General features: G+C 42.7%; 1 protein-coding gene across 5 annotated transcripts in view; it reads left to right on the forward strand.

Annotated features, from left to right (window-relative positions):
• The window catches only part of SPECC1 (sperm antigen with calponin homology and coiled-coil domains 1), a 560,436-nt gene that overhangs the window by 347,910 nt on the left and 199,509 nt on the right, over window positions 1-13,017 (forward strand). For all 5 annotated transcript variants that reach the window (XM_088453631.1, XM_088453630.1, XM_088453633.1 and 2 more), the window contains one exon: window positions 4,323-4,498. In XM_088453631.1, the coding sequence (XP_088309757.1) occupies window positions 4,323-4,498 (176 nt within the window). The remainder of the gene's footprint in view (window positions 1-4,322; window positions 4,499-13,017) is intronic.

Genomic DNA, 13,017 nt, shown 5'->3' on the forward strand with positions numbered 1-13,017 from the left:
TCGTCCTCAGGGACGAGCAAAGGAATAGTCTTCTTCCAGGCCGTCTAGTTTTAGCAGGACAACCAGGCGACAAAATAAGAGGTCTGGGCCGGCCAGACGTCCAGCTTCTAAGCCGGACGACAAACCCTCGGCCTGATGGGATGGGCCTCCTCCTGGGGGATCCCAGGGTGGGGGGCTGACTACTTCACTTTGCGTAAGTACTGGCATCAAAAAACAACAGATGCCTGGGACCGAGAAGTGGTCTCTCAGGGGTATGCCCTCACTTTCCAGAGGCATCCTTCCCAGAAGTTTTTTTGCGCAAATCCTCCATCAGATTTGGTAAAGGCCTTGGCTTTTCAAGAAGCCATTTACTCCCTGCTGCAGGCAGGGGTAATAATCCTAGTTCCTGTGATGCAACAAGGAAGGGGTTATTATTCCAATCTGTTTTTGATTCAGAAACCGAATGGGTCTCCTCCGCCTTATTCTAAATCTGAAAACCCTCAACAAATGTATCCGTATACCCAAGTTCTGTATGGAAACTCTTGGTAAATTATTTTGGCAATGGAGCCTGGGGATTTTATGGTTTCCCTGGATATTCAGGATGTGTATCTGCATGTGCCTATTACGCCCTCCCACCTGCAATTTCTACTGTTTGCTGTCCTGCAACATCATTACCAACTTCAGGCACTACCCTTTGGTCTATCAACGGCCCCTCGGATCTTTACCAAAATAATGGCGGTAATGACGGCCTACCTCAGGCATCAGGGAATCCGAATACTACCATATCTGGACAACCCTCTGATATTGGCACAGTCTCCAGCTGTTTTACAACACCATCTCCAACTGACCGTTGCCTGCCTACAGAATCATGGCTGGATCATCAATTGGAAGAAATCCTCTCTTTCTCCAACACCTCAGAGTTAATTTTTCAGCCTCCAGGATGCACTGGAGTCCCTCTCCTACACCCCGCCCCCGAGTCAATGCAAATCAATTACGTAACAAGCCATAGGCCGGAGGAGGAGAAGAAAAGAGAGAAGAAAGTCCGGAACACACAAGAATCACATTCTCCCCAGAAGGAGACAGAAATACTGGTGACCAACACAGCAGATGGTACATCTGGGGGCACTTTTGGATTCTCAGGCACAAAGGGTGTTTCTGCCAGAGGACAAGATTGCAGCCCTTCATTGCGAGTACGCAAATTGCTACGCAAGCGTAGGGTATCCTTTCTATCAGTGATGCAGGTCCTGGGGTCAATGGTATCCACCTTCAGCATTGTGGGGTATGCTTAGTTCCATTCCAGGCCTCTGCAAAAATGATTTTGTCCAGGTGGAACGGATAGTGTCGTCTAATAAGGTCCCAGAGGATCCTTCTCACTCCAGAGGTTTGTCTCTCTCGTGGTGGCTACAAAAGGATCATCTGGACAAAAGGTTGTGCCCATTCTGGATTCCAAATTGGGTGCTTCTCACCTCGGACGCCAGTCTTCGCGGATGGGGTCCAATGACAGGTCATCACACCTTTCAGGGAAAATGGACAAATCAGGATAGCCATCTGCCCATAAACATTCTGGAGCTTCGAGCAGTATACAAAGCACTCATCGTGACACAGGACCTGCTCCAGGGCAGGCCAGTCCAGATCCAGTCTGACAACGCAACCACAGTAGCCTATCTCAACCATCAGGCAGGCACGCAAACTCATGCAGCCATGAGGGAAGGGAAAACATGCTGATTTGGGCAGAACGTTATTTTGCAGCCATCTTGGCAATATTCATCCCGGGAGTCCTCAATTGGAAGCGGATTCCTAAGTCGTCAGGACATACACGCCGAAGAGTGGTCTCTCCACCTGGGGGTTTTTCAACTCCTGGTGAACAAATGGAGCCTACCAGACATACTGTAGACCTCTTGGCATCACGTCACAACCACAAGGCCCCCAGTTATGGGTCTAGGACCAGAGATCCCTCCAGCAGCCTTCGTGGATGCACTGGCAGTAAGATGGGTCTTCAAGCTGGCGTATCTCTTTCCTCCGATTTCCCCTCCTCTCAAGGGTGCTCAGGAAATTCAAGCAGGAAGGCGGAACAGTAATACTAGTGGCTCCTGCTTGGCTCAGACGTCATTGGTTCATCGACATATGGAATCTATCCATAGACCGTCACTATCCTCTTCCTCTATGACCGGCTCTGTTAGTGCAGGGTCCCTGCCTGCATCCGGACTTACCTCGCCTGTCTTTGATGACGTGGCTCTTGAATCTTCCTTCTTAAGAGCCAAGGGTTTCTCCAGCTCTGTGATTCAAACGATGCTTAGGGCACAAAAGACTTCCTCTGCCCGCATCTATTACAGAGTTTGGCATTCTTTTGGTCAATGGTGTTCCCACAGAAAATATGTCCATAAGGTGTTTAGGGTTTCCCGGGCACTGGCTTTTCTCCAGGCTGGATTAGACCTTGGTCTCTGCCTGGCCACTTTGAAAGTGCAGGTTTCTGCACAGTCAGTCTGGTTCCAGAGAAATATTGCTTCTTCACCAGTTGTTAGAATTTTTTTTCAGTGGGCTCTCCGAGTTTAGCCTCCTTTTGTCCCACCAGCAGCACCGTGGGATTTGTCTTCCCATGGTAGTGTCCCATTTTCATATGAATGAAGAAATTGTGGTTCCAGCTTTTCAGGCTTCAGATCTTTCTGTAGGTGAAGTCACCCTGGATGTAGTTTGTGCTCTCCGTATCTAAGTGGATCGTACAAACTCTTTTAGAAAATCAGATGCTCTTTTTGTGTTATATGGTTTTCACAAACGAGGATGGCCAGCTAATGGTTATGTATGACTATATCTCGGGTAAACACACGGGCTGATCTCCCTGTTCCAAACATGGTGACAGCACATTCTACTCGGTCTGTAGGGCCATCATGGGCATTTTTTGGAGCTATACCTAAAAGACAAAGCTGTAATATTGAGTAAACTTTTCCGAACTTTCTTGGCTCCATCATATCTGGATTAAGATTTTAGAATATTGTGGAGTACCTTTCATGTATGAACAAACATGTTTGGCACTTTGTATTGCTATGTACAAATATTTATAACTGTAGACCTGTAGTATTTTGGACTACAATACACATTCATGTATGCGTTTATCTGAGTAATTATGTTTGGACTACTGTGACTACCGGATCTTATACATAGAGAAATAGAAATAATTTTGAAGTTTTATATCTTTACTAATATTTTTCCACAATGTCACTACATATTGGATCCTTTATTTCATAGTTTTAATATGTACGTGTCAATGTTAATTTTGTAGACTAATATTTTGACTAAAAGTAATCGTCGACAACATTTTTTTTGTAAAGATAATATAAACATTTTAATAACAAAAATTACGACAAAATCTGCGTTTAATTTTAAATAAGCGACTAAGACTAAAATTACATTTAAAATCCTTGTCATAATTAACACTTATACTACATGCACTACTTTCCATTTTTGAAGTAGGGTTATTTTTAAATATTTAAAGAACAAATATGTGTTGTAGATATTTGCAGACAATAAATATGACCTGTGTGAAGGAAATATGATTGTGCATTGCACTTGTTCTAACAAACTTAAGGCATTCATTTGTTTATTATATATGAGAGGAGTACTATGGTAAGTCAGTATGTAACACATTCTCGGTAGGGGATGTAGTCAATATGCCGGCGGACGGGATGCTGGCCGTCGATATACCGACGTTGGCAAAATACAGACGCCGCTATCCCGAAGGGGATCAGGATACCGGTGTCTTAGACTTAGCCCGGGGATGGGGGGGGTTAGGTTTAGGGACCCCCGTTGGGGAAATTAGGTTTAGGCACCCCCCTGGGGAGGGTTAGGGTTATTTTATACACAACCTCTCACTCAGCCAACTGAGCCTAGATTACAAAACACATAGGTAAGGTACCATGCTAACTGCAAGTTATCAAGGGAATTTTAGAGAAAAATTCTGCAGTAAAATCCATTACAGTATAATTAAACTGTTGGCAAAAATTATGGCTAAAACATTGACTAAAACTAGACTACAATGATAACTGAGGTTCACTGATTAAATCATGACTAAAACAAAGCAAAAAAGAGAGACTAAAATGTGACTTTAAACAAACTACAATTTTAAATAATACTTTTTACGACTAAATTTAAAATCCCTGTCAAAATTAACACTGGTATGTGTGTATATTTGATTACCTGTTAATTTAAATGCAAAACCAATAAAAGTTACTCTGTAGTTATAGGTTAATGTGAGCCCCAAAGAACTGAGAGTACCTTTTCTCCTCCTTTTGGTTCTCCTTAATCAGTCAGTAGAAGGAGAAGGTAATCATTGACTTTACTCCACACAGGAGGATGCTGAGGAGTGGAAGCGCTTCCAGGCAGACCTACAGACAGCTGTGGTGGTGGCAAATGACATCAAGTGTGAAGCCCAGCAGGAGTTGCGCGCTGTGAAGCGGAGGTTGCAAGAAGAAGAAGAAAAGAGTTCCCGTCTCCATCGGGAACTGGAAGACGTGCAGGGAAGCAGGTCAGGCTGGCACTGGTTTAACATCTATTTCCTGTCTACGTTGACATTTATGCATTCAATTTAAATACACGCGTGCGCACACCCACACTTTAAATGAGCCAAGTTAGTGATGAATCTAACCCAGAAGGTGTTACTGGTAATGTAGTACCTGAGAATTGTCCACACAAGTGGGTCTGTTGCTACGTAGATTGTATAATACTGCATACCTCTGTATTGAAGAGGTCCTGTCACCTTCTATAGGTTTAATCATTTCTAATGCATTATTAAACGAGGACCTGTTACTAGTCTCTTATGGGTTTGCTTATTTTGGAACTATTTCCTTGATAAACCAAATCATTATTCTCTTTGAAAAATATAAAATAGATAAAAACAGACCCAGCCAGACTGGTGATATATTCTCTTGTTTTATTTAGTCCCTTTCTTAGTCTAATTTTAGGGCTATTAAGTAAGAACATGTATCTTCCCATGAGCTACACTCCTGTTCTTACAGTAGCAGGGCCATTAGGGGGGGCTAATGAGCCATTCTCCTGTTCTGCTGGGAGTCATTGCACATCCTAGTATCTTCTTGTTAGGTGATAACAGCGAGCACAAGAGGATGAGTGATGCCTGTGCCTGTACCTAGCACTCTATATGGCACCTCTTGCTGCTGCTGCAGAAACTCTGTAGGAAAATGGACTATAAAGAGTAGTATAGTCTACACTCTACTCAAACTGACAATGGGCAGCTCGCCTATTATGCTTCAGGATTCTTCTTGCTTTACTTGTTTGGTCACATACATAATAACATTCCTGTTACAGTATAGTAAGTGAATACTATTACTTATGCGGAGATGTATCAAGCAGTGGAGATGATGCGCATAGCATCCAATCAACTTTGAGGAAGCATTTATCAAGTACATGCTATAAAATGATAGGTAGAAGCTGATTGGTTGCTATGGGGATCTTCTTTTCTTGTCCACTGTTGCACTTTACACTGCATGATATACCTCCTCCTTAGTTTCTTGTGCAGTATGTGACTGCTTTTGGAGCAGCATTTATATTAGTGACACAAGGCCATGTAGAATATAGAGTAGTGTGAGATGTGATGCAGTGACTTCGCCTATAGCCCAGGCCGCATGTCCAGTATATGGGGTAGTCATGGTTGGCCTGGCATATCTATACTTCCTACATACATTATACCCGCTCTGTGTATGCGCTTGTGTTCATCCATATGTGTTTTATTTGTGTCTCTTGCTTTAGTAGGGAAGTGTGTATTTCTACTCAATATAATATGTAAACGTAAATGCAAATTGATTTCTGCTATTATTATAGAAATCTGCAGCTTCCCAATGACAATTGTCCAGCAAAACGTCCCTGACTTCAAACTTGCGCTCTAATACTTATAACTATTCCAGTTTCGACTTATCAGACGCACAGAGACAGGGGCGCCGAATGGGATGGGGTGGGGGGGTGGGGTGGGGAGCGGGTTCTAATTGCCTGGGCTTGTTGGGGGGGCCTGGGCTGCAGTGTGGCTAGAGAGGTTACTGCCACAGAGCAGCAGCAGCAGTCTTCTCTGCCTGTGCAGGGGTGGGGGGTTGTAAACTGACATGTAAGAGTTGCTAAAACACAGGTTGTATATTAATAGTGATTATTAATGACAAGAAATTGACGTGTACATATATTAAATACACAAACACTATTAATCAGTGATGTCTGTGGTCGAGTGCAGCTGTATCCGTCACACTATAGATGCATTCACTTTCTCTGACCTACATGTAGTGAAAGCAGCATTTTAGGTCTTCAATTATTTGGGCAGACATTCCAGGTCTCTGATGCCTGACATTTAGCACATGCCACGTCATCCGGCTACTCAACAAGTCATTTTCCCGTATGCAGTATAAGACCATTTCTGAACAACTTCAGAGAGATCATTAATATGGAGTTTTGTACGTATTAATCAGAATTGTAAAAAGTCTAAAAAAAAAACTACGCAATGTTTTTTTTACAACTAGTTTGTATTCAACATGTACTGTATCATATGGGTAAGCCTCTGTATGGCTCTTGTGTACATGTGGTCAACTTATTGTTTTCTGCTTATGTGTGTGTGTATGTGTGTGTATGTGTGTATATGTATATATATATATATATATATATATATCTATATCCGCTGAAGCTGGGTACACACTGTACGATGTATGGTATGATATATTGTTCCCACTTGGATATATTGTACACATCATATAGTGTGTACACCCGATCCGTCGTTCACAACATCGTCCTATCTGCTGTTCTGCACGGCAAATGGGATGATGCAATGAACGGCGTGGTGCAGTTACATGCAGCATGTAATGATACATTGCGCCATCGTACGATGGATCATGCCGTATGTATGGCACGCAATGTATCGTTACATCACATGGCACCAGCTAGTGAACTGTTCTGACAGTTTACCAGAGTGTACTGTCCCACTGTGTATGGAATAGTTTATTATATTTTGATTTATTGAACATTTACTTTAAGGGTCTATTAAGCAATGAAAACATCATACAGTACTACCTAACATAGGGCACAGAGTACATTATCTATCCATGCATGCTAAGTACAATGTATATCTATCCACAGTTCAAGTTTGGTTCAGTATGTGCTCTCTTTGGCAATGGTGTGTGTTGGGAGACTACAAGACTGTCTAAGGGAAGAAAGTAAATAAAAGTAACTGAAGTCGTATATACATAAACATGGGACTTGTCATATTATCTCCGTAGAATGAAGCTTGAGGTTCTGCTATGCATTTGCAGGGATGAGTCTGCGTGTTTTCGCTCTGCTTAAATATACTTACATTTCTCGGTCTCTTGTGAGTCTTAAGTTGGCGCTAGTATTAAACTATTTCACTTTGTTTTTGTATTGTTCAGTTCCACATATCAACTCTCTAATTTTGATATGCCAAACACAAAAACATTGATATAAACTTTGTCTAAAGCATAAACTGAAATTTGTCTGTATTATGCAAACAAGCGCGACAAGCTGGCGTCATGTGGGGTGAACATTTATTATTCTTGTATTTGGGAATTTGAATTCTGGAGATTGGATATTGACGATCTTCCAAAAAAGAGATGCCAAAGTTAATTTTGTTATTTTGCTTTTTCTTTTTTATTCTTTTTCAGTATTTCATTCTTAGGGCATTATCCAATTAGCCCCGAACATTGTTTGGGCGCCAATGGATCCCCCGGGGCTATCCAATTAGCCCCGAAGTCCGCCCAATGCTGGCACTTATCAGGGCTTTTTATCGGGACCTGATGTGTTCCGAGAAAAAATCCTCAAAAAGTACAGGTTTTTTTTCACGTCTGAAATGTCGGAAACACACAGGTCTGTGAATTTATCACGGATCCTGTGTGTTTTTGGGAGAAATATCCTATTATTTTGTCTGAAATAATAGGGTAGGGGGAAAAAACATTGTCGAAGAACAGGGATAATCTGCGAAAATAAAAAAACCCTTCTTCGCCGTTCACGGCTAATTGGCTGCCCCCCTTAGTGAGTGTATGTTTGTCGCCTAAAAACAGCAGACACTTTTTTTTTCTTCATTTTTCTTCATTTTCTGTAGATTAGTGTATGGGCCACATTATAGTACCGCTTAGTCATTATGCCTAACACCTTGAAAACTGTGTTCACATTTGGGAGAACGTTTGCTTTTTTCAGCACATTATATCTCTCCTGGGCAGGCTACTGCTAGCCTACTACACAGCAGGTGAGCTGTGATGTGTGCAGGAGCCTGGGGTGCAAGCATGAGTGTTAGGTGAATCAGCTTGTTAGTGTGATATCTCCCAGGCCTCTGTATTGTACCGCTCTCTTACTGTGCGAGCTAGGGGAGAGCATAGCACATTAATGACATTTAATATAATCCTTGCAACTACACTGTCGTAAATTAAAAATGTATAATGTCAGGTGACAGAATCTATACGGTGAAAGAAAAAGGAGGTAATGCCAATAGAAATGTTTATCTCTCTTTGTTTGTTCATTATGCTGCTTTTCTGAATATAATCCAGTACCCTGATGGTGTGAGAACTCAGTCACAACTGTGAGTTTATCTATCTCCATTCATAAATGCCCAATTTTATTTATGTATCATAGAGCTAAATATCTATCTCCATCCATAAATGCCCTATTTATATATATATATATATATATATATATATATATATATATCTCATAGATATTTAGCCCCCTCTATCTCCATTCATAAATGCCCATTTTTTTCTATATCATAGAGAGGGCTAGATATCTATCTCCATCCAGAAATGCCAGTTAATAAGTTAATAGAAGACTTAGGACCATATTCAATTAGGTGCGAAAGGTCACGTTTGTCAAAAAGCCTTCACCGATGCAAACATTTTGCGCGTATCGCGCTATCCAATATTGTGTTCGCATGTGTGAAAACTCCACAGGCAGAAACCGACTAAAAGTTTTCACAATCTCGGAGGCAGGTTATAAAATGTGCAAAATTCCCCCCAAAAAATTGGGCTAAAAATGTGGGAACTTGGTTCAGAACCCTTTGGACACCCCCCTAATGACTAATTAGTAAAAAAACAAAAATTAAATCGCTTAATTCCCCCTAATAATTATGTCATTTTTGAGGTGAAAATGTAAAAAGTGTTGTAAAATGGATTTAAAGAACTGGGCCAGGTACTTGTTGGGGGCGGTATGGATGGGGCAGGTGTTTTTAGGATTGCAGGTGGATTTAAAATTTTTTTAAAACTGCACTTTATACACACAAAAATATACTAGCACCCATTTTAATGTACACCTAATTTAATTACAGCGATTATTTTTTCCAAAAGAAATTGCTTTATATAATTTTTCCACACTTATGCAAATATGCATATAACAGCTATTTGACTCTCTATTAGGGCTATTAATACACTTCTATTTTGATTTCAAGTGTCAGGCTTTTTATGGGGTACAGACTGATTTCCCCAAAATGTGCTGTACTTTTTGCTAGTTTTGCCATGCACAATTATCGCACATATGCGTTTTCGCTTGTTTTGCAATTGGATAGGGCGAATAGCGGGAGCGCGCATTGAGAAATTACGCAAAAAGATTGCATCAAAACTGGCAACTGCGGCGACAACTTCGCCATACGAATGCTTTTCGCACCTAATAGGGCCCATTGCGGTCAATTCAGTTAGCCATGATGTACTCGCGGGTGAGTTATCGTGGCAACAGCCTCACTTTACGACAGCCCAAACTCACCCCATAGGGCTGCAAGCAAAATTTAGTGAATTCTGGCTGAGAGTGGCCTGCGAGGGTGCGAGATGAGGTGTTGTTTCCTGGTGTCCTAACGCTATGGCAACGGCAACTTGCACCCTTTGCGGCTAATTGGATTGACCCCATGGAGGTAAAGAATTGTCTAGTATAGGCCTCATGCAGGCTATGGGCCGCTAGTTGGACATCTCTACTTTTTAGACCCTTCACAAATGAAATGTGTATGGATTAGAACCCAGCATTGAATTCCTCTATCAGCACATAGGCTTCCTGTATAGGACATACATCCCTGGCTGGCCTCTGATCTGCTCCTTCTGCTGTTAAGGGGGAAAAAGATGCTCACGGTTCGAGATCTCCTTAGAGCTGGCAGATTAAAATCCGATGCAAGCAACATAAATCAGAGGTAAGTTACTGTAAAAGGGATACAAGTGCATATTAAATCACTAAAACAAACAGCACCTATCCAGGAGTGGGGTTATTTAGCTGTTCTCTGCTCAGTTTTTGTGAGCACCATTAGTTGAATGTACAGTTTATGGACTGTAATATTTTAAATTTTTTCAGTTGACTTTCTAATCTTTAAGCTAAGAGGGCACTTGTTTTAGCAAATGTCCACCACATACTGTCAAAATAAATTGTAAAATGAATGAGTTTTCATGTTTGCTCTGGAAGAAGGGGGCGATTATTTTGACTTTTCCAATTCTGAGTTCCTATAGCTCGGTTAAAATAGTGCCAGCACATGCCCCTCTAGCAGCCATCTCTAGTTCTAGCCACAGATCACTAGCTACAGATCTCTGAGGATTACAATGTTAAAATAACCTTCTAACTTTATTTTACTTGCACTTACACAGACCTAATATATAAACTGTTATCTTATTTTCTTATTCAGGGCCCATAGGGTCCACATAATCTACCTTGGGGTATGTAGTTGGAGAGATCCATTGCACCAAACAGCTACAGGTTTAAAGCTCCCAGCATGCACTGGTCCTCCTCCCTATATACCCCGCCTCCAGCCACAGGCATTCAGTTTTCTTTGATTGGTGCGCGGCAAGTATCCGGACGCACCTGTTTAACAGCTGACTGCTTAGGCAGTCCCAGGCTTTTTTTCTTATATGATTTACCTTAGTTTTTTGAACTTCTGAGTTGAGCGGTACTAGGCGCCGAATAGGATGCAGGTACCGCGACTACATCTACCTCCGCCGATGCCGAAACGCCAGTACCGCTATATGCCCTGGGGATTTTGGCGGCCCTCAGCGAGGCTTAGCTAGCAGCGTCGCTGGGGTCTGGACTGCGATCGGATTCACGGAGATGGCAGGTAAGCAATTCCTAATGAGGGGAATCGTGCACGACGCAGTCCAGGGCTCCGGTGTAGGAGACTCACCGGAGGCGACTGTGGGTGAAGGCCTTGTATAACGTGTACTCACTAAGGCAGCCGGAGCCATATCGTCTGTCGCCAGGGATGGGTAGTAGATGCACTAGGTAGTGTCTACTACTGTGAGGCCAGTGTACCCATGCCATCAAAATTGCAGCTTAGGGGAGATAGGTGCTCCCGGCTGCTCCTCCCCCGACCCAGACGCAACTTCTGGTTACGGATTCCCGCCTCTGGGTTGCTACTTCTGACCACCTTGTGTGTGAGACGCTCGCAGTTCACAGTTGTGCGTACTGCTGTTTTCTGGTTGTCTCAGAGGTCTGGTCTATCTCCCTGTATACCTCTCCTCTGGGTCTGGTATATAGCGCTCTATATCCTGCCAATACCCCGGCAGTGCTGGTCAGTTTATTCAGAGTCAATTTGCAATAGCAATACTTGTATTTATGCATAGTGACTTTCATTCTAGCTACTGTATATTTACTGTCTTTTGATTTCAAACTGTCAGTTATATCTATCAATGTGTGTCTCCTCATCCCTATGAAAAGGTGTGTGGGGTTTTTCATATGGGAAGTGGGTCACATTGCATTTATAATGTACACCTTATACCGATCACACATTTGTCATGTCTGAGGGTAAAGGTGAGAAGGGTGAGCCTCCGGGGCTCGTCTTGTAAATCCTGTTTGGCAGACCTGTCTGAACAGAATTTGTGCAAGATGGATTGTGTAGTGTCTGTTGTAAACAGCCACCTTTCCTATCTGGTACACCTGCACCTACACAAGAGCCATCTTAGGTGGCGTCTTGGTCGCTGGTTTTGTCACATATAGTGGACAAGGTTGCAGTGTTTTGCATGCTCCTACCACGATATTGTCTGCTACTGTTGTGGGATACCCACAGCAGTTGCATCCTTCTACGTACATGTACCCTATGAATCCCTGTTGGTTTGATTCTTCTTCTCACTCTAGTCAGAGTATGCTGCCATCTATAGCCCCTCAGCAGAGATTACAGACGAACAGACCAGTGGCAGTAAAGAAGCAGGGGCATAAGAGCGGTTCTCTTCAGACATTGCCTCAGGATTCTGACTCTGCCTCCTCATTGCACTCTGATACTCAGAGTTCTGGGTCTTACTCAGTGGAAGAAGACCATCAATCCTCTGTGGATGTCCCCTCTCTGGTGAGGATGGTTAGATTTGTCCTCAGTATAGAGGAAGAGAAGGTGCCACTGAAATTTAAGACTCCGGTCTTTAGGCGTCAGAAGGTGGCTAGAGATTATTTTCCTCAGTCTTAGCAACTGACGAATCTCATGTCTGAAGAATGGTCTACTCCAAATAAGCATTTCCATACTACAAGGAGTTTAACCTCTCGATATCCATTTGCTCAGGGTGAATGTAGCAAATGGGAAGTTCCTCCATCGATAGATGTTCATGTGACTAGATTGATCAAGAGCTCTATGTTACCCATTGCTGCGGCATCCTCTTTGAAGGAGGTTACAGATAGAAAACTTGATAACTATTTAAAATCAGTGTTTTCATTATCTGGCGCTGTTACCATACCAGCTATGTCTGTAGCCTGGGTAGCCAAGGCAATGGAAAAATGGACGAAGTCTCAGGAAGATAGCATGCCTAATGCTACCAGAGAACAGCTGGCTTCCCTCTGTCAAATGGCAGGAAGCAGCTATGTATATATGGGGGAAGCGGTCATTGATGCAGGTATCTTAGCTTCTTGGGTTTCGTCAGCTTCAGTTGCAGCTTGAAGAACCCTTTGGCTAAAAACCTGGAGGGCGGATACAGGTTCCAAAAAAGCCCTGGAATCCTTGCCTTTTGTGGGGAAGGTACTGTTTGGACCAGAGCTGGATGACAGTGTCTTTTCTGACGACCTCTAAAACTGCGGAGTTGCCATCTACGTCTACCCCTAAGTATAAGT

This window comes from Taudactylus pleione, unplaced genomic scaffold (genome assembly GCF_031769625.1).
Source record: "Taudactylus pleione unplaced genomic scaffold, aTauple2 ptg000585l, whole genome shotgun sequence".
Lineage (NCBI taxonomy): Eukaryota > Metazoa > Chordata > Amphibia > Anura > Myobatrachidae > Taudactylus > Taudactylus pleione.